Genomic DNA, 21,359 nt, shown 5'->3' on the forward strand with positions numbered 1-21,359 from the left:
CCATCAGGAAGGTGTATGTGAGGAGACCCCACGGCACTGGCCGGCGGCTGTAGCAGCGGACGGCAGACGCGAGGGGCCCAGCCTCACCTGGGCACTCCAGGCGGAATGCCGGGTGGAATCCGAGCTGGCCGCGACGGGATCTGAGGCGGGACTGAGAAGGGGTCGTTGTTGGCAAACGCGTTCTGGGGTCCAGGCCGGGATGGGACGGGGGGCACCGAGAGGGAGGCTGCTGCCCCCACTGGCATGGGGGTCAGAGGAGGCCCCGGGGTGGGGCCCCTCACTGCTGGGGGCCGGCCGGGGGGGTGCACGCTGGACGTGGGTCGGCGCTGTGGAGTGGGGCTGTGAAAGAAGGCAGTGTGTGAGCTGGAGGCCGCGGGCGGGTGAGGCTGGAGGCAGGGGGGGCTTCTGGCCAGCACAGCCCCCAGCCTCCCCTGTAGCACCGGCTGGTACCCGCGACCCCCTGGGAAAATGCAGCTGAGTGCCTGGTCCTAGGTGCCCTGGGGTCCTCTGTCCACCCCCTAGACCTGCCTAGCCAGGGTCTTGGCACCTGTCCTTGGCCACCGAGGCTCTGGCTGCCCTCTGATCTTGCGCCTACAGGCATTTCCCTGTCACTGACCCGACTCAGGCCTCCCCACCTTTCCACCTCCTCCCATCTACCCTCATAGCCAAAGATCCTTCCAGAGCTCAGCCCTGCCCTCCATGTAAAATCCAATGCCCCTCAATAGATGAATGGATGAAGAAGATGTGGTACATATACACAATGGACTATTACGCAGCCATAAGAAAAAAACAGATCCTACCATTCACAACAACATGGATGGAGCTAGAGGGTATTATGCTCAGTGAGATAAGCCAGGAGGAGAGAGACAAGCACCAAATGATTTCACTCATATGTGGAGTATAAGAACAAAGAAAAACTGAAGGAACAAAACAGCAGCAGAATCACAGAACCCAAGAATGGACTAACAGTTACCAAAGGGAAAGGGACTGGGGAGGATGGGTGGGAAGGGAGGGATAAGGGGGAAAAAGAAAGGGGGCATTACAATTAGCATGGATAATGTCGGGGGGGGGGCACGGGGAGGGCTGTACAACACAGAGAAGACAGGTGGTGATTATATAGCATCTTGCTACGCTGATGGACAGTGACTGCAAAGGGTATGTAGGGGGGACTTGGTGGGGGGGGAGCCTGGTAAACATAGTATCCTTCATGTAATTGTAGATTAATGATAGAAAAAAAAAATCCAATGCCGCCAGAGGCTGCAGATCTGAGAAGACCCTGCCTTGGGTGCCCCCCAGCCTCCCCCTGGGGCTGAACACCCTCTGCTCCCCAGGCTCGGTGCTGAGCTTCGCCATCAGTAACTCCCTGGCTCCCTGAGGCCCCACTAGGGCTGGCACCTTCTGTGAGATTTCCCTGACTGACCCTTTCTCCTGCTGCCACTGCTTAGATGTCCCTGCCTGATGCTTGGAATTGCCTTTGCCAGGGCCTCCTTTCTCACCAATAGCTCTGGAGGGCTTGGGGAGGAGGGGATGTACTGGTTATGCCCTCCAAGTGCCCCTCTAGCCCCTGCCCACCTGCCATTCTCAGCTGTGCTCCAGGAGGCTGACCCCTACGGCCAGGGCCACCCGGGCCCCTGGCCCTCTCTGGCTCCCACTTGGGCTTAACCAACAGAAGGTACCAGAAGACAGGCGGACCTTTAAGCCTTCTCTCCTGGACCCTTCAGGCCTGGGTGGGGTAGCAGCTCCCACTGGCTGGCTCTGGGTGCTGCGCTGCCCGGGCTGGGTCCCTCCACCCCACCCACCCACAGGCTGTGCCCTGACCCTTGGGGGGAGTGGGGAACTCAAAGGCAGCAGCCTCTGCAGTATGTGGTGACTGGGCCTCCCAGACCTGTGGCTGCTGGCGCTCTGAAGCCAGGTGTCGTCAACAGGTGGGGGCACGGGTATGGACACAGTGCTGGTGCTGATGTCCCCGATGATCTTGAGCGCCTCCTTGAGCGCGTGGTACATGCGCAGCAAGTCTTCTCGCCGCTGGGCCAGGTCAGCCGACTCCTCCATGAGGCTGCTCTGGTCCGCCGAAGAGTACAGGTAGGCCAGCAGCTCGCGGTGGATGAAGGCCTTGGTCTGGGGCGAGGGATGGAGAGGTTAGGACTTCGTGCCACACCAACCCACTTAGCCAGCCATTGCAACTGGCTGGAGAAGCATCCACACTCGGTGGGGCTTTCTTTGCCTTTAACTTTACTGCAGAACATGGAAGGTGTTTAGACTGCAGGTGAGCTTTCAGCCCCATCTCCTGAGTCCCTCAGGGCGCTTTGAAGTGTTCTTCCAACTCACTGCATGAGATTCTTACTAAACTTATTCTTAGAATCTTATGTCTTTCACTGTTATCTTTTTTCCCATTATATCTTCAAACTGGCTTTTGTTCAAAAACTGCTAGTTTCTGTTAATTTTATACTTTATTTCTTCCTGAATCCTCCTATGGGATACAGTAGTTTTTTAGTTACTTTTCTTGAGTTTCTAGGTACACATGTTCATGTGTACATGAACTCGTACAATAGTAATTTCTCCTATTCTTTTTCAGTGCTGACCCCTCTAAATTATTTTCTTATCTAACTGCCTAGGCTAGTAACTCTGCAAGAAAGTTAAATAAAAGTAGAAATGGCTGATTTGTCCTTGATTTTAGAGGAGATGCTTCCAGAACTTTCCCACTATCAAGAGTAGCTTTGAGACTGACACAGATTCCACGGATAAATGGTATCACGTAACAGAAGACCCCTTCTAAACTTGCCTTTTTAAGAACTGACATTGAATTTTCTCCCAACATTCAACATCTGCAAAGATGACCACATGGTAGTTTTTGACTTATGAACCATGTGAATGCATTAGCTAGTCAAACACTTAAATTTTGAAAAACCTGTAAAAGGGAAAATAAAATATAACTTAAGGTACACAAAACTACTCCTTTGTCTACTCAAGCCTCTTAACTCCTGATTTCCCCTTCTAGGAAGCAACTGCTTTCACCAGGTTCTTATACAAACTTCCAGAGATTTCTATGCATATATGTTTTCCCCCTCCCTTTTTACACGAATGGAACCCTCCTGTTTATGTTCCATACCTATTCCACATAATAATGAAAGTTGTTATAGACCTGGACAAGTTCCTTATCCCGCCCCCACCCCCTTTTTGGCAACAGAATGGATATCTATTAAATGGATAGGGATTTCCCATCTTTGGCCACTACAAAACAATGCTGAAAAGAATATCCACATATGTGCTCAATGTGCATGTGGGCAAATGTCTGCGTGTGAAAAATTCCTGCAAGTGAAACTGCTGGCCCAAAGCATACGTGCATTTTAAATTTCACAGCTGTGGAACCATATACGTCATAAATCTCATCTATACGTGAAGAGTATTATCAGGACACCCCTACTGAGAAGACCATGAAGAATGGAATGAGAGGGAAGGAACTTGGGATTTTTGCTTTAGATGCTGTTATGCAGAGCTTTTATAGATACAACACAAACCAAACCTGGTCTGTACAGCTTTCTGAGTGCCCAGCACTGAGCCAAAGGCCTGAGATGCAAACCCCCTGAACCCGTCCAGCAGCCTAGAGTGTGAAGAAATACATTTCAGAAGCATTTCACCGAAGAGAAGCCTAAAGCTGAGAGGCTGGCGAGCCCTGGGAGTGGGTAGACGTGATCACCCTTCAGTGTAGGCGGGCTGGGCCACGGGCCTTCAGGCCACAGTTCGGGAAAAACTCAGCCTGGGCTTGAACGCCACCTCCCACTCTTCTGAGTGACTCAGGGCAGGTTTCTTGACCTCCAGGGGCCTCTCTTTTCCTGCCTATGAAATGCGGATGATAGCAGTTGCTCTCCTAGGTCTATTGTCAGCCTGAAAAAACGCAGAGAGAGTGTACACACATGGAGTGAGCTCCAAATACCTGACTAAAGGGAAGTGTGAGCCCCTTGTGGCCAGTACCTTCCAGTTGGAGAACCCTGATTCTGAGGTTTAAAAGGTGGTGACTCTCTTTAATTTTTAATTTCACATGAATTGTGTTCAGACCAAGTCTGGCTGTGGCTGCCTTGGGCCCCCTCCTGTGGCCGGCGGGCCCTGGAGGGCCGGGCACTCACGTTGTGGATCATGAGGTGCATGATGGTCTTTGGCATGAGGTCACGGATGGACTTGTTGATGATGTCCACATATGAGTCCACCAGGTTGCGAATGGTCTCCACCTGCCGTTCCAGCTGCGGGTCCATGGAGAAGGTGTTCTCCTGGACTCCCTCCTCATTCTCTGCCTGCAAGGGGGGAAGGAGGGGTGAACATGGGGTTCCCCCTTCTCTGGGACTCGCTTGCCTCGTCCCACCTAGAGCCGACCTTCCAGGGCCGACCTGACAGCTGCCAAGAGCACTATATCCCTGCCTGCCCTCTGCCTAGCTGCCTGGACCGGCGGGGACCCCGGCCCAAGACGGGCTAGGACTTCCCACCTGGCACTAAAACAACACGTTAATTTGGGGGCCGAGAGCAGCCATGTTCACTCAGCCTCAAGGATGGGAGAAGAGAGAACAAAGCAGATGGAGTCCCAGGCCGTTTGTGTCCCTGCCCTTGTCCTCACTTGGAGAACCGTCTGGGCCCCGATGACAAAACCCTCTCCCCTTCTACTCTGCTCAGGAGGGTGTGAGCTTTGTGCCCTCAGAGTTCTGACAAGCACAGGGTGGCAGCGGGTCCGTGCAGCCCGCGGTGAGCCGGCCAGGTGGAGTGCCTCCTCACCTGGTCCTTTTCAGGGTAGACGCCGGCCCGGAGGAACGAAGCCTTCCAGCTATCCACATCCTCCTGGGAGTCACAGGCCAGTTCGATCTGCCGTAGGTCCTTGTAGACGTTCCTGTGGTGGAAGGGAGGGAGAAAGGGAGTGACACGCGCCTGACCCTGCCCAGGAGCCTGGCAGTGAGCTACAGTAGGGGCTCTGGGGGCTGTCTGACTGACTGGGATTACACGCGTAGGCGCTCACGCAAAACAGGAGGCCGGGCCGGAGCTGGCGGGTGTAGATGGGCAGTGGCGAAGGAGGTCCCGTGGCCAGCAGGGAGCCTGCCAGTCATGAAGAACCAGGAGGCCCTGGCTGGCAGCTAGGCCCTGATTAGGCGCCCCTCTCCCCCGGATGAGGGTGTGTGTCTGGGTAGGGGCCCTCCTGGGTCCACACTCACCCCTTCCTCCTATTCTCAGACCTACCAACTGGGTCTCTTCTTGAGTTGAGAAACGTGCCTTTGTTTTTGCTAGTCACCCCCCAACATCCCTTGGGATGGATTTCCCGAGAGTATCCTGGGCCCTTCTGTTGGGTGACTACACTCCCCCAGGGACCTCACCCCATCTCAGGACTACAAACACCACCAGGCAGGGACGACTTCCCAGGTCACAGCCCTGCCTGAGGCTCATTCCTCAACACCACACTCTGTGCCTACCCAGCTGGCTCCGCGATGCCCCACGTGGTGTCTCACAGGCCTCTGTCCCTCAGCATGGCCCGATTGTCCCTGAGCCTAGCGTGCCTCTGCCGTCCCCATCTCAGCAGATGGCAGCTCAGTCCCCGCAGCTCAGAGCAGGGAGCGAAGCCTCTCACTCCCAGACCCTCTAGAAGTTTGGTCAGCTGTTGGGCTCTACCAGAATCCACTGCTTCCTTCTCTGTGTCCTCGGCCCAGGCTGGGTCCAGCCCCACAAGCTCCTAACTGGACCTGTGCTGTACCCTCGGCCAGGGTTTCCGCTCCTGCTTTTGCCGTGTGCCCCCCCGCAACAGCCACCAGGCGGCGCCCATGAGGGCCTGAACCAGATCCTGCCCCTCCCCCACTGGAACCCCGACGGCTCCCGCCTCCTTCCTTAGAGCTCCGCCCAGAGGTCTCCCTGGACCACCCACGGGGCGCACCCAGGGCATTTTCCAGCCTTCCGCCTGGCTCCTGAGGCCTGAGGTCCCAGGGCAGAACTGTATACAGCAAAGGCTCCGTGGACACCGCTGACCTGCTGCAGGAGGCCCTCAGTCTTCACCGCAAGCCTCCCCGGGGCCCCGGGGGCGCTCACCTCTGCTCTGTGTTGAAGATGGCAAAGATGTGCTTGATGGACATGAAACCCTTCCCCACGTCGCGGATTTTGAGGTTGTCCAGAGGCAGCATGTATTTCTTCTCTTTTTCCTGAGGTCGGAAGGGGAGGGGTCACCCTGGGCTGTTTAAGCAAGGCCCTGAGATGCCCTGAGCAGGACTCCACGGCCACCAACACCTGGATGCCTCCCGTGCTGGTGGCTTCACTTGGGCTAACTCATCTGCCACCACCTGCCCCCTGCTCACTCTGTGCCAACCAGGCCAGCCTCCTTGCCACTCCGAGAATATCCCAAGCAGAATCCTGCCCCAGGGCCTTTGCACAAACTTCTAGTGTCAGCGTGGATCCCTCCTTGCTTCTTCCAGGTTTTTGCGCAGAGGGGACAATTCCAGCCAGGGCTGCCTGCCCTGAGCTCACCCTGCACTCTCTCTAGCCCCTTCCCTCCTCCTCCTTCCCCTCAGGGTGCTTATCTATGCCTAACACACCACACCATACATTTTGCTTTTGGCTTACTTACTAGGTCACTGTCTGTCACCTGGACTGACATGTCAGCTCCCGAGGGCAGGGACTCTGGTTTTGTTCACTGCTGACACACAGTGAGTGCTGACTCCACCCAGAATAAACCACCCCTACCCACCAGGCTGCCTCCACTACGTGTTCACAGCCAGCCAGCTACTACTACAACCCTATTTTACAGAGAGGGAGACTGAGGCAGAGATGGGCAGGCAGCTTGCCAGGGCTGGGGTTGAGATTTAAGCCTTGGCAGCTTCAGATGATCCTGGTACACTGTAGCTGGGCCCCTGGAGCTGATGCCTGAGCCCCCAAACCACAGAGGGGCCACTGACTTCCTAAGGGTGGCCACATTCACGAAGTACCAAACAAGGGTGGGCACAGCAGTCCTGACGGCTGCTGGTGAGGCAGCTCAGAGAGGATGTGCCCTCAGCCAGGGGCCTGGCACGACTGACTACACTCCAACTGTGTGCCCTGCACAGGGCTGACCTCTGCACGTACATCACCCTTAGTCCTCACAGTAGCTGTGTGTGTGTGTATCTGTGTGTCTGTGCACACGCGTGTGCATGGGGGCAGGGAGGAGGCATTAACTGGACTTCCTACATCCAGACTCCCAAGCACAGCATCAGGGTCCCCAAATCCCCATGTCCACGTGACCCACAGCAGACCCTCGATGACCTCATGGAACCTCTCCCATCACTGCCTGGGAAGCAATGTGCTCAGAGAGGGAGTCTGGCTGCCCAGGGCCACACAGCACGTGGGGTGGCCCAAACAAAGGGACTTCAGAAGCCAGGCCCATGAGTCCCAAAGCCATCTCCGCTCCACTGCCCACGCAGTGGCCTTCCACCTCCTGGGTGTCTGTGGAGAGGAGAGAGCTGCCCTCACCTGGAAGTTTGCTTCTCTTCACTTGCTCTATGCCTGTCTGCCAGAAGGCCCCAGAATGAAGCCCAACATTGCTGCCTCCAAATTCAAGAGCAGCCCAGTGATGGGGGGAAGGGAACTGGGGGACCCTGGATGCTGGGGGCTAGCTCCAAGATTCAGGACTACACGATGGGAGGCAGGGGCAGGTGGCAGGCTCAGTCTTGTGGCACTGGGAGTTACAGAGGCTCTGCCCTTCCCTGGCCATGGGACCCTGGGCAAGTGGCTCCTCGGCCCCTGCTTCAGTGTCACCATCTGTCAAAGGCAGTCAAGAAGCCTACCTTCCTATGCACAGCGGGGGCTGTGGGGAGTGTATGAGGCACCAGGGTTTCTGTCTGTCCCCTTCCCTCATGGGGCTCCTGGGTCAGCCCACTGGGCTCTGAGAAAGGGCAAAGCAAGGCGGAGCACCCCCCGGGGAGAGGCGCAGTGTGTGCGGGGCAGGCATTGGGGCGCAGCAGCCATGGAGGTGGAAGCCCCCAGCTGTGTTGCAGACCTGGAGCCCGTGGGGGAGGGCAGCCAAGAAAAGTGTGTATCAGTAGCACCAGGTAAGGCCTGGGCACTTCCAGCCTCTCAGGGAGATGCCTGCGGGCCTTAGAGGGGGCTGGGTGGAGGTTCCCTGCCTGGAGGTTTGTGGAAAGGGCCTCGCTGCCCCCACCCTGCTGTGTCATGCGGCAGGAAGCTTCCAGCTGAGCGGCCAGGCCAACTAACTGAGTCATGGTCCTTTCAGGCCCCAGTGAGACGCCACATCTGGAACTGTTTATAGTGTGGTTCCACCCAGAGCGCGGCAGCTGCCTTCCTGACGCTGCCGACACGCACACACAGGACACCCAGCACGCACACACACAGACGCGTCTCCATCCCCACCCGACCCCAGAGACCTTGTCCTGTGCCGGAGGCCACGGACCCAAACCCTCCCTCCGACCCACCCGCCTCCCCTACCCCCAACCCCGCCTTAGGATTTCCTGAAAACCCACAACTTTCTCCAGATGCGAGCCAGCCCCAGCCCTGCCACGTCAGAAGACAAGGAGCGGACGGTCGCAGGCGGAGCCAGTGGCCTCCTGGCCGGCTCACAGGTGCCAGGGTGTGGTTGGCCCGCTGCCCCCCGGGGGGCCCTGCCACCCCAGTGTTCAGACCACCTGTTCAGGGGGCTCTGGGTGTGTACAGTAGTCTGCACGTTGGTTAGGCTGGGCTTGGACAGCGGCGCAGGGACGCGGGCAACCCCAGACTGGCTGCCACCTCCCAAGGTGAGTGTCATCGCGCACCACCTGGGTTCCCATTGGGCTGGGGACTTGGATGGAAGCTTCTGGAGTCCAGAAGGGCCTGGGGGTAGAAGAGGCACCAGGGAAAGGCAGAGGGAGCCCTGACGCTGGCCAAGGGCTTGGGAGGATCTGGCAAACCGCTCCCTTAGTCCTACCCCACGCTGGAGCCATTTCCTCTTGTTTCTTTTTTAAATAAAGAATGATGTCTTGCTTCTCACAGTGGCGCCTCTAAGAAGGGCTGACAGTCATGTGTAAGGCTCGGAGGGGTCTTGCAGGGACCCTAACTTGGGGGCAGGATACCCACAGGCTCCTGCTCCTGCCCCTTCCAAGTCTGAGCCTGCTCCGCGTCTGGGGCGCACACGGGGCCCCTTTCATGGGTCTGCTGGTTCTCATTACTGCCAGCGGGCGCTCCACCCTCCTCCCCACACTTCCCTGCCTCTGGCTGGGGCCCCACGGGAGGATCTAGGGCTCCTGTTTTTGACCCCCAGATGAGGGGAAAATGGAGGGCCACTCGTTGAGTGAAAGAGGAGAAGCTCTAAAACTGGACCAGGAGTGGTGCCAGGCAGCACACTGCCAGGCTGGGATTTGGGTCCAAAGCCCCCATGGCTGCCCAAGGCTGGCACCAAGTCTGGCACTCCTGCCCCAGGGATCCCTAAACCCAAAGGCAGGGGCAGCCCTCAGCTTGCCTTACAACAGAAGCACCCCAGGGCTCACTGGGTACCAGACTGCAGGGCTGGAAAAACGGAGAAGATGGCGGAGCGTCATCCCCGGCGCCGGCCATTCTGAGGAGCCCATTTGGCCACACCTGCCCCTCCCTGAGGCTCACTGGCTCTGGGGTCCTGGACACTGCCCCCTCCCCAGGTTTGGAAATGGCCACCCACACAGGGTCCCTCAAGGGGCTCAGGGTCTTGAGGCTCCCAGAAATTTCCACATTTGTCTCTGGCCTGATGTGGAGCGTGATGATGACATCTGGCTTGGGCCATGGGGAAGTGGTCAGGCCGGGGCTGAGGTGTCCCTCGGGCCAGGGGGCACTGGCCCTGTCCCCCACCACAGGAAGGCCCTTCTACCTGTGACATGGGGCAAGTCGCTGGTTGGAGCCTCGGTTTCCTCCCTGACGGCTGAATGTGAGGGTTTCCAGAGCAGAAGGGGGGCGGCCCTCCACGTGTCCAAGGTGGGTTCTCCCAGCCAGTGAGCCCGGCAAGGGGCAGGGGCTTCATAAACAAGACAACCCAGCTAGGTGCCCAGACAGAGCCCTACCGCCCTCATCTCTGAGCCGGGCAACAATTCACATGGTTGGGGTCAGTCGACAGTGAGGCCCCAGCATGGACCACCTCTATGGAGGGTCCTCCCAAACCCCTGAGGGCCAGAGGGCCTGATGGGGTGGCTTCGGGGCTGACCAGACAAGCTGGCCTTTCCTCCCAGGGCACTGGCCAATTGGTGGCTGTGCCATCCGGGTAAGCAGAACACAGTGGCTGTGTGACCGATTCTGGTCAGGGGCACGTGGGCAGACAAGCACCCTCCTCATCAGGCCCTTCTTCGGGCTGCTAGAGGCCACATGGGCACGCAGGCAGCCACGTGTTAAGGGGCACTGGGGGTGAGGGGGTGGAACCAAGTCCTGACAGCCCAGCAAGCTCACTGGGACTTGGGGGAGAAACAGACTCCTGTCCCTTGAGTGCCTTCACTCTGGGCCTCTGTCACAGACAGAGTACTGCCCCGGTCTAGAGCATGGCCTTGGACCTCTCCCAGGGCAACCCAGGAAAACGCGAGAAGCGGTGCCCCTCGCTGGTGATCCTCAGAGGCCAGCCCAGCCTGAGACAGTGGCGACAGGCAGTCACACCGGAGTGGCTTCGCTCCTAGGCCGCTAGGCCAGTTAAGCTGTTCTGCCTCAAGAACCAAGCAAAGAAATGGGCCACTCAGGACAAGACGACGGGCCAGCGCAGAGGCGGAAGAGAGACCTAGACAGCAGTGCCACCTGGGAAGGCCCGCTGGGCTGGGGGCCGCTTGCTCATGGGCCCTGCCCACAAGCCCAGAGTCCGGGGCAGCGTGCAATCCAGCTCCTGGGGCTGGTATCTCCCCGCTGCTCCCAGGTGCCTCCCGCGTCCTTCTGGTAAGGGCAAGCACCTACAGAGTGTTCTACACCGGCACCATGGCTCAGCACCTCATGCTAGGCAGACGCCATTCTACTCTACTCCAAAGATGGTAAAACTGAAGCCCAGAGAGGCTAATGGGACCACAGCACCCAGCAGCTTGAGTCCCTGACCCCAGGCCATGCCCACTTCGAGAGCCAGGGACCCCTCGCTGCTGTGACTTGGGAGGTTGGGGTCGGCGTCCAGCCTGCTGGGGGCTCGGCCTCCCCCATCTCCCTCTCCTCCTTAGGGAGCTGGGCCAGGCTGGACCTCAGAGTTGGTGGGGAGCAGCTGGGACAGGAAGTCTGGCTCCCGGCACACCCCCAGCTAGGGCCATCCCCACCCTAGCCGTGCGTGCTGGGACACAGAGAGCCACTCTGGGACGAACAGGTGGCCGTCCACCCACTTTCGCCCGACCTCCCCGCCCCTGCCAACCCCTCACCTCCTCATCCTTGTACCAGGACAGGGACTCTGCCGTCAGCACGAACCAGTACTCCTTGGAGCCGCCCTTCATCAGGCTGATGTTGTTGATGGTCAGCCAGCCCTTGCGGATCACCTGGGTCGGGGGAGGGCACAGCTCAGCGGGGGACAGCACCCTCAGCCCGGCCCGGCCACCCCCGGCACAGGGGCCGGTGCCCCGCCCCCGCCAAGGAGGGAAGCCGGGGACCACAGCACAGACACCTCCAGCCCGAAGCCAGGACACCCGACTCCACCTTGCCCAAAGCACTTCCCGCTAGAAACCACCTTGGGGGCCCCGGTGGACAGACACTGACTCACTTCCTGGCCCTAGGGTGACAGGCAGCTAGGTCCCAGGAGGCCCTGTGCACACAGGGATGGGCCGAGTGGAGAAAAGGCACACCCGGCCTGAAGGGGCTCAGAGGGGTCCTGGGCTTCCATGTGGGGCAATGTCACATGGGATGTGACACCAGAGAAACTGCACTCGTCTCTGAGACGCAGGTTCCAGGGACATCCTCAGGTGTGCCCCGTGGAAGGCGGCTGCCAGTGGAGGCTGGAGCAGTCACCAGGAAACGGACTGGTTCTCTCTCTCCTGGTTTGGGGCCGACTGACAGAGCTCGACACGCAGCCTCAACTCTGCTGCTGGCTCCCTGGGGCAGGCGCCCAGGGGGCAGAGGGCCCTGCTCTGTCTGACTGCCCCCAGCTCTCTTCCCCACAGGCTCTTTTCTGAGTGTAAGAATGAAGGGACACCTCCACCCAGAGGGCTGGGACAAAGCTTTGAGCCCAGGGGCTCTGCAGGTCACACCCAGCAGTCCCGCTGAGTGGGGTTCCTCTTGCAGTAGCCGTCATCTGAGCGGGAGGCAGAACCCAGGCTGGCTGCGGGGACTCACCTGACAGCTAAATGCAGTCAGCCAGGGGGGAGCAGGGAGGCATGTGTGGGCTGGAGCCACACACTACTCGGGACTGGGGACATCGGGACAGCGGGAAGCACGTGGAGGCACAGGCAGGGCCACCTGGGGCTGAGGCAGCAACAGACAGGGCCAAGCTGCAGAGGGCAGGCTGTGCGTGGCCACGGGCAGCTGCACCCGCATGCCTTCCTACTGGGGGCGTCTGCAGAGGGGCTCCATCTGCTGATCAAATCGGGGCCACCAGCCTCCTGCAGCTGGAAGAGGGCCCTGAGCCTCAGAAGCCTTGAAGGTGGAGGTGGCCACAGAGGCCTGGGGACCCCTGCACCACACAAGTCCTTGCCCAGGCTGGGGACAGCATGACATGCCACCAAGCAGCCCTTAAGGCCAACAGCGCAGCCTTCTACCTCCCTGAGATGACGAGACAGTACCTGGGGGTCTTGCGGCTGTCAGAGCAGAAGCTTATCAGGCCTAACAAGGTCACGGGGCCCTCCCCGGCCGCAGGACCACCAACTCGCCCCGTTGGCCGGGATGCCTAGCACTGCAACCCTGGGGTCCTGGCAACACCTCCAGCTCCCAGCAGGGTGGGGCCGCGGGTCACGCTGGGGGCAAGGCTGGTCTGCAGACCCAGGCCCAAGGACCCAAGGTCCCGGGACCCAGAAGGAGCCCCGAGTTCCGGCAGCTACCCCAGCCCCAGCTGCGCAGGTGTCTCTGCTTGAGCTGCTCCTTCGCTTCCCCCTCCCCAGGGAGCAGGGTGGGGTGTGCCCTGTCTTGGCCCAGGCTGGGCAGAGTGGGTGCTTCTAAACCTCAGTCACTGATGGCCAGGGAAGGGAGAGCGGGGTCCACACAGACTGTTAGGGCTCCCCAAAGGAGAAATCCTCACAGGGGCGAGACCTCTGCACTTGGGCTCAGCCCAGTTCCCACCCACCACCCCTTGGTGCCTTGTTCGGTGCCTTGATTAGTAGAGTTTGAGTGGCCACGGGGCGGGGGCCCTGATGGGGCCACACCAGGAATGGTGCATGTGAGCCTCAAGGCAGGAGGCTGCTGCTTAGTCCCGGAGAAACCCCCAAGGTCCTGTTCCCCTTCAGCCACCCAGACAGCCGCTGGCGTGGGAGCCCAAGTGGGATCAGAGATGAAACCCCACCCTGGGGAGATGCCAGCTGTGGGCATCCAACACAGGTGCTGGGTCTAGGGGAAGAAATGGCCTGTCCTCCTCATTCAAAAGCCAGATTTGTGCCCCAAGGGACTGGGCCTAGGAGGAGTGTCGGGGGCACAGTAGAGGCAGATGGGCTCCCAGGCTCCTGAGTGCACAGTGACAGGCATGCAGGCACACTGGGGCGGCAGACACAGCAGGCAGCAAGCAGCAAGCTGGGGCCCCCAGCCCGGCAGGGTGGGCCTCCCTCCTTCCGGAAGAGGGTCCCAACCCAAGTCACCAGGCAGGGACACAAATCATGGCTGGGAGACCCAGTGGCCACAGTGCTTGTGGCAGGGCTGGGCTTTGTGGCCTGGGGTGTGGAGTCTAGCAGGGAAAGTACAACTAACCCTCTCAGAGCGTGGGATGCGGGGAGAGGCAGGTCCGAGAGGTTCGGAGGAAAATGTTCCAGTTCAAAGGGGATGGGGGTGACTGTGGGGAGAGTGGACGCCTCAGGCCGAGGACCAATCATCCTCCCGCCGCCACCCCACCCGCCCCACCCAGCTGTGGCTCCTTCTGCATCTTCCAGGCCCTAGTGCAGGGTCAGCTGAGCTACTGGGATGATCCCGGGCTTGCCAGAAGATGCCTGCCAGTGGGCAGCAATGGGGCCGCCTGGTGCCTCAGTGGCCAGTGGGAGAATATCCCAGAGGAGGCCCAGGCCATGCTCTCCAAGGTGGAAAGCTGGGGCTGAAGCCAGCTTCCTGAAGGGAAGCACCCTGAAAAGAGCTCAACTCTCAGACAGGAGTAGCACCTGCTCCCCACAGGGCTGGGCCATACACAGACAGGAGGTGTTACCTACAAAAGGGATGGCAAATACCATTCATGGTGGGGTGGAGGGCACACTAACCGGTGCGTAGGAGATGCCCAGAACACTGCAGTGGAATTTCTGGGCACACAGGGAAACGATGCTGGGATCAATTAGTGATGTCTGCCGAGGTAAAGGACAAGAGGGGGCAAGTGGAACAGAACAGCCTGATCCCTCACTGTATCTGCCATGGAGGCAGGAGAGTGGCAGCATCCAGGAGAGAGTTCCCTGATCGACCAGTCATGCCTGTCAGGGGTACAGGAGGGGCGTCAAGTGCAAAGTCCCCAGGCGGAAAAAAAAAATTCCTTTACCAGTTAGTCACAATCTGCCACAGAATGGGGAGTGGTGGCATGCTTAGGAAAGGAAGGCAGGATTGATTAGCAATGCCTGCCAAGGCCACATGACAGGTGAGGGGTGCAAGGGTAAGAGTGCTGGATCAGCCAGCCAGCCAGGAGTGCAGGGGGAATCTCCTCGGGGTGCCGCCTGCACTGGTGACGGGGTGGCAGCAGTGGCAAGAACAAGTGCCAGCAGGGCTTGAGCAAAACCTTCCCTGGCCAGGGTATGAGGGGGTGTGTGTGTGGGGTTACCTGCCATCCCTGACCTATGGGAAACGAGGCGGACGTGTCAGGGGCCGGAGGGGGTGGGCTTCCTACCAGGGCTGCAGTCAGGTTAGTGTGTGTGTGAGTTGGCTTATGCCCAGGGCCAGCCCACCAGGCACAGGCCACTGCAAGGGGGGTTTAGGTTAGCTTTTTAGTTGTTCTGTTATTTTGGAGGGAAGGGAGCATTATAGGGTGGCGGGGTCTCCACCACCACTAGGCTCTCTAATGTTCGCTACCACACTAAGTGGGTACTTACCAAGATCTCCCCCTTTGAAAATGCAAAGTTAGGGATGTGGGTAAATCAAAGAAGAGCAGGCGGAGGAAGAGACGTAAGGGACATGAGGGAAGGGAGAAAAAAAGCAGGAAAAGCACAAAAATGGAAGGAGAGAAGAGCAAGGAAAAAAACAGCAAAAGAAAAAAAAAATTACATGCTATTAATTATATCCATGGTGTTAATATTTAATTCATTATCATCTCCCGAAACAAAAAAGCAACAACATATATATTACCTATGGCAAGCGCAAAAAAATCAAATCATGCAGTGGTTACATCCGCCTTTTCCAGAGGGCTTGCTAGTCGTGCGAGATAAACAGCAGAGCCCCCACCCTCCACCCCCACCCCCACCCAATGGGGAGAAGCTGGGGACACTGGCAGAAATTTTTGCAAAGATTATCTGTTTTCTAAAAGAAAAAAAAAGGCATGGGATACTGGTATATATAAATCGGTTCATGTTTCACAAGGGCCCGGGCTGGGATAGGAATCAGGGTAGAGGACCCTTTATGTGGCGCTGGGTTTTTCCAGGTGTGGGGTTCAATGAACCAGGCTCCCCAGAACTGCTTGTCACAGTGCAGCCCCCCACCTGGTCCCCTCCCACTAGGGCCAGGAACCCAACTTGGCTGCAGATACCACGAGTGATCAGGCTGCCCCTCTCCGCAGGGTCAGATTCTAACCGTGGCCTTAGGTGTCCGATGGGCCCTTCTGGGTATGTGAAATTAGCCCCCTAGGCCCTGCCAGAGCTTCAGCTCAAAAACTGTTCTCTTGAAACATCAAAACCTAAGCAGACCGAGAGGCTGGGGGGTGTGGGTGGGGTCTAACGGATCGTGCCCCATGCCAGGCAGCCACCCAGCCATTGCTGGGCTTGCTGGTCCCTGAGTGCCCCACCCCCGCCCCTGAGGGTGGAGCTGCGGGCCGGGGAGAGGGGGCTACCTGGTTGGGGATGGCTCTCTTCTTGTTCAGTTGCGTGCTCCTCTGTTGGGCGCTGCAAGCGAAACACAGACAGGGCAGTGAGACACCAGGAGGGGCGGCAGCAAGAGGCCCTTGGGGCCCAGCTGGGGTTCTCTCCTGAGGGGTGACCAGCTACAGACAAGGTGGAGAACAGCCCTGTGCAAACAGGGCAGGCCAAGGGAAAGAGCCGGGGCTCGAGGGCAGAAAAGGTCCTGAGTCAAACAGAGGCTTCTTGGCCCTGACCTCAGCCACTCCTGAGGGCACCAGCTCTTTCTAAGAATCAGTGAATCCTGGTGCCTCCAGGAGGGGACATGAGAAGCTGGACTCCCAGGTGGCCGGGAGGTAGCCAGGGTGGCTTCAGCATCACGTGAGTGCCAGGCTCTTTGGGGTCTAAAAACTGGAGGCCTCTTCCCACACCTCTTCCTGTCCCTGATCCCGGCACCAGGTCCCACGTGGCCATCCGGGCTGGAAGATCCGACCATGGGACAGCTGCTCACCATGAAAATACCACTCACCCTGGGTGGCCCCTGACCTACTCCAGAGGACAGTCAAGGACCACAGAGCATGTTTCTACAAGGTCCCTGATTTGTGTACAGCCCTGGGTCTCTCTTTTATCTGCCCTGTTTCCTGGCCAGCTTGAGCCATGCAGAGGAAGGCCACATGTTTTGTACGTGGGCACCCACTCACCTCCCTCGTTGGCCCTGACATATTTTCTACTGGATGATCCTATCACCCCCTGAAAACAACTGGTCTCTCCTGTTAATTAAGACATGTTTTTCCTTATCACAGTGCTTTTGCTGGATACTTCAGAACAATATGAAAAGGCAAACCATCGCGTTTCATTCCTTTACTGACTGCTTCTGGGGTTTTACCTTAAAGTTCACATGGATTGTGTGACACGGCAGAGTGCGTGCGCCTGTGTGTAAGGAAGCAGGCTTCTGCTCCTAGATCACTTAATGGCTGGAACATTAAAATTGGAGGATGCATTTTATCCAGTGATTTTTCGTACCATTCCATGAGTTTATTTTAGGGCTTTTTTCTGGGCTCTATCTTGAGTGTTTGGAGAGCAGGGAGAAGCAGCCCGAACATCTAACCACAGGAAGGAATCTGATCAATAAGATGTGGAGGAACTGGGACCAAGCCAAGCCCGGCACAGCGATGGCTGGGTGCTAGTGAGGGCCAAGGTGCGCTACTTCCTGGCTCCCGCTCACCCACTTGGCTCTCCCTTGCCCCCGCCTGTACCTTATCAGAGATTTCCTGCGGCCTGGGGCGGGGTGGGGGTCCAAAGTCCTCTGGGCAGCAGGGCCTTCCTGGCAATGAGCCAGGCCTCGCCTCCACCTGGCCCTGGTCTCCCTGTGCTCTGGCTATGCCGCCTGCCTTCCTGTCTCCGGTGCTCTCTGGGTCTCCTGGTCATCTGGCTGTCACGACTTCTTCGAGAAGGACTCTCCAGGCCACATCCCTTGCTCCCCTTTCCCACGGCCCCTCACCTACCCTCCTTTCCATTCCTGCTCTCAGCTTCCCTGTGCTAGTGTGCTCGGTGGTGACACGTCCCCAGCCAGGGTGCTCTGAGCGGGCAGGGCCCAAGCCTGGCTTCTTCACTGTCCTAATCCAAAGGCCCCACACTGGACTGGCTCTCAGCGCCCCACGGCTATTTGGCGGGCCCCGGGACGTCCCACCCAGGCTGGGGCCCTGGCTTTGCCTGGGCCAGGCAGAGCCTGGCACCCTGGGCCCTGCCAGGGGGTCCCATTCACACACCAGGAAAAGGCACACAGCAGGCAATACCCACCCGGTCACCAGCTGCTCAGTATAGTAACAGCTGGGAGAAGTGGGAAGGCCCAGGAATCCAGAGGAAAGAGTGGAGTAGTCAAAGGAAAAACAGGAAAGATTGTGAGAAGGAACTGTGGATGAAGTGTGAGAAGCAGAGACATCGCAGTGAGGAAAACGGCGGCAAACGGCAGGGGAATTGGCTTCCTCAGCCCACACCTGCCTGGCTGTCGGGGATGGGAGCAGGGGGGCTGCTTCCAGCCAAGGCCCCAGCCCTCCCCCCACAGGCACAGCCCAGCCAGGGCCCTCGGCTCACCTTGGCTCCAGGAGCAGCACCTGATCAGCCCTCATTCGCTCATTCCTCCCACTCACCTACCATGCGCCCAGCACAGATCAGCTGCCCACCAGCGGTACTGATACACTGATAAAGGTTCTACCCAAGTGACGCCTTAGCCCAGCGGGCAGAACCTGACAGAAAGACCCTCTTGCCCAAGACTGGCCTCTCTCCTCAAGGGAGCCTCCTTACACCCCCACCGAGGCCAGGCCAGAAGGCTGCCCTCAGGACTCCCGTGGGCCCCAGACTCTGACCACACTGTGTTGTAACTGCCTGGGTGCACATCTGTCCCCGGCGTGGGACCTTTCTTTGAGGGTGGGGACTTGGGTCCATGCTTGCTCGCTATGGTATCCCAGGGCCTGGCCAGAGAAGGTGCACCAGGAATACTTGCTAAACGAGTAAGGCTGGCTGCCGATGACTGTCATTCACTAGGCGAGGGCAGGAAGACCACTGGGAGCCACCGGAACAGCCCGAGTGATGCCCACACTCACTGAGGGTGGATCTGGGGACTGATGGGTCAGCAGGCCACACCTGAGCCACCAGCATTTATATCCATGTAACTGAAATCAAAGCTCCCTGCTCTGGGCCCCTATCCAGGTGTCACACAAGGCTGTTTTTAAATCTACAGTGTATGCATGGAAGCCGGGAAGATCCCAGGCGGCCCTTCCTGAGAAGCAGCCGCCGGAGCCAGTGAGACACTGTGAAAGGGCCGAGTGCACACAGGGCGGTCTGGGAGGAGCGGCACATGGGTCTCTTGGGACGCCCTGAGAAGTCCTGCAGGAGAGGAGGCACCAAGTGCTGGCTCTCATCGGTCTTCCCCAAAAGCATCTGCCTGCACTTCCCCAGGCGGACGTGCTGTGGGGGGCCCACAGGAGGCGCACAGGGCACCACGAGGATGGGCGCATTATTAGCCCAGCAAAACTTCCCGATACTCTCAGATGGCTCCATGCTTCCCGCTGGGACCTGTGACAGGCAGCCTCTTGCCCCAGCTGGCTGAGGGAATCCCAACCGCACCGCCTGAAGGGGCCTGGCTCTGAGGGCACTGGGGCCACCCCACCCACCCCTGGCCTGAAAAGCACATACTTGGCAAATCCAATGAAGTCCTCGTGGTTCGTGTTGATGTACGACTGCTCAATGTCAATCAGAAGAAGAATCTGTAGGGAAGCAGGGGTCACTGTGAGGGTTGAGCCCAGTGCCCCTGGAAGGGGCAGCGCCCGAGCAGTTCTGGCACCTACCAGCAGGGGGACCGGGCACCACACCGCTTCCCAGGCAGAGGGCCGGCGTCCACTCACACCCCTGGCATGGACCCTGAGGCGAAGGGGCCAGGGTGCCTCCGGACATTGTGGCCTTACAGGTCAGACAGACAGAGCAGAGCGAGTGGCCTGGTGTGGGGGTCCGGGCACAGCCTCGGAGCCTGGCTGCCTGGGCTGTAGTCACACTAAGCCACTGCCTGGCTGTGCAACCCTGGGCCTCATGTTACTAAGCCAGGAAATGCGGTGGCCTGAGGCCCAATGGCAGAGCGCTAAACCATCCACAACACATAAAGTGTTTGAAGTAGTGCCTCACATGTCATAAGCCCTACAATGAAACAGCATAGATGACCGGGTCAGGTAAGAGCATTAAAACACACAGGGACACACGAGCCAGTGGAGGTGTCACCTCAGATAAGGGACAGGCCCTTACTCAGTACGCCGCTCCTGCCAGTCACTTCACTGTGCCTCTGGGCCCTCAAGCATAAAACATGCCAGGCATTTGGGCCTTGCGAGGTCCTTGGACAATGCTGGGTGCTCCGTCCATGGGAGTGAGTGTCACTGATTTATTAAGGCCAAGTCCCATTGGCTCTCAGAGCCCTACAACAAAGTCCACAGTGTCAACAGTAGGGCAGCTGGGGCTGGGGCATGTGGGAAGGGACAGCAGTATTCTTGCCAAAGATAACAAAATGAATTGGAATCTCCCAAGCCTTTGATAAAACTTCCAAGCTGCAGAGACTACGAGGGAACAGAAGCTACGTTGACGGGGACCTCCTAAAAAGGATAAATGAGCCGGTTTCTTCTCCACCGATGTTCTAAACGAGGTGATGCCATAACCAAATCTGACACAGAGGCTTGTTTCGGTTCTGGTTTGAACAAACAGCCGTCAAGAGACTATCGTGGACAACTGGGGGCGGGGGCGGGGTGGGGAGTGGCTCAGACCAGGTGCTATGTCACATGGAGGCAGAGTGCAACGCTGGACTCGCCCAGCAGGTGACAGGTGAGCCTGCCGCGGCCGCGCAGGGGTATGCCACAGTCTGTATCCTTGTGTGTGCTTGGACAGCCTTCCCAAGAGAATGGTACAACCCAGAAAGCATCCCAAACACATAGGACATTCTAGAAAATGCAACACTGTAGGGCCAGGGAGCAGCCTGGCGCTTGCCAGGCCCAGTGGATGGTGGGGCGCTGATTACAAAGGGGCAAAGGATGGGAATTCGGGGGTGACAGAAATGTCCCGTATCTTGATTGAGGCAGTGGTTACCTTGCTGTAAACATTTGTCAAAACTCAAGGAACTGCACCCTCAAGATTCATGCATGCAAGTTCTACTTGAAAAATAAAACAAGAAGCCAGTACCTGGTCCTTGGTTTTCCCCTCCCGTTCTCGGATGTAAGTGGTGACAATCCGTTCCGTCTCCTCTTGCAACTTGGGGTAGGAGCTGAGCTGGGGGGGAAGCAGAGTGGCGGCATTGGCCGGGTGCTCGAGGCACAGGAGGCAACGCGAGCCACACAGAAGACACAGGGGAAGGGGGATGACACGGGCTGGGCCCACCGAGTCCCCGCCCCGTTCCTGTCTCATGGCTGCTCCAGCTGGGAGACAAGAAGGGGACAGTGGGGACATGGCGGGCTGGCGAGAGCGACAGGGTGCCCACGCACAAGCAGATATGCTTTCGGAGAATGTACTTGGGGACGGGAAGTGGCAGAGAAAGCAGGTGGCATGTGTTTGCTACCTGGCAGTGACAGCCATGCCCCTCCCGCCCAGCACTGGGTGAGAGTGAGGACCCTTCATGGAATTAAAGCCGCCGGGCCACGGGGGAGAGGGGCCTCAGCCAGCTCGTGAGCAAGGAGTGCCTGTTCTGGGACGGTGGTGGCACCAGCTGGGCCACCTACCTGAGAGGAACCCCCTGTGGAAAACCACTCCCGGATCATAATCACACCAAACACACGGGGG

General features: G+C 58.5%; 1 protein-coding gene across 12 annotated transcripts in view; it reads right to left on the minus strand.

Moving 5' to 3' along the window:
• The window catches only part of DNM2 (dynamin 2), a 75,769-nt gene that overhangs the window by 1,288 nt on the left and 53,122 nt on the right, over window positions 1-21,359 (minus strand). For 4 of the 12 annotated variants that reach the window (XM_036879318.2, XM_036879319.2, XM_036879317.2 and 1 more), the window contains 11 exons: window positions 20,766-20,852; window positions 19,245-19,315; window positions 17,850-17,879; window positions 16,046-16,097; window positions 15,096-15,107; window positions 11,325-11,438; window positions 6,055-6,164; window positions 4,762-4,873; window positions 4,125-4,289; window positions 1,886-2,118; window positions 88-339 (listed from right to left, as the gene is read on the minus strand). In XM_036879318.2, coding sequence (XP_036735213.1) covers window positions 88-339; window positions 1,886-2,118; window positions 4,125-4,289; window positions 4,762-4,873; window positions 6,055-6,164; window positions 11,325-11,438; window positions 15,096-15,107; window positions 16,046-16,097; window positions 17,850-17,879; window positions 19,245-19,315; window positions 20,766-20,852 — 1,238 coding nt within the window. Of the gene's footprint in view, window positions 1-87; window positions 340-1,885; window positions 2,119-4,124; window positions 4,290-4,761; window positions 4,874-6,054; window positions 6,165-11,324; window positions 11,443-15,095; window positions 15,108-16,037; window positions 16,098-17,849; window positions 17,880-19,244; window positions 19,316-20,765; window positions 20,853-21,359 lie in introns of all 12 variants that reach the window. The other 8 variants (XM_036879324.2, XM_036879322.2, XM_036879323.2 and 5 more) reach the window with 4 other exon arrangements.

Source organism: Manis pentadactyla, chromosome 12 (genome assembly GCF_030020395.1).
Source record: "Manis pentadactyla isolate mManPen7 chromosome 12, mManPen7.hap1, whole genome shotgun sequence".
Taxonomy (NCBI): Eukaryota; Metazoa; Chordata; class Mammalia; order Pholidota; family Manidae; genus Manis; species Manis pentadactyla.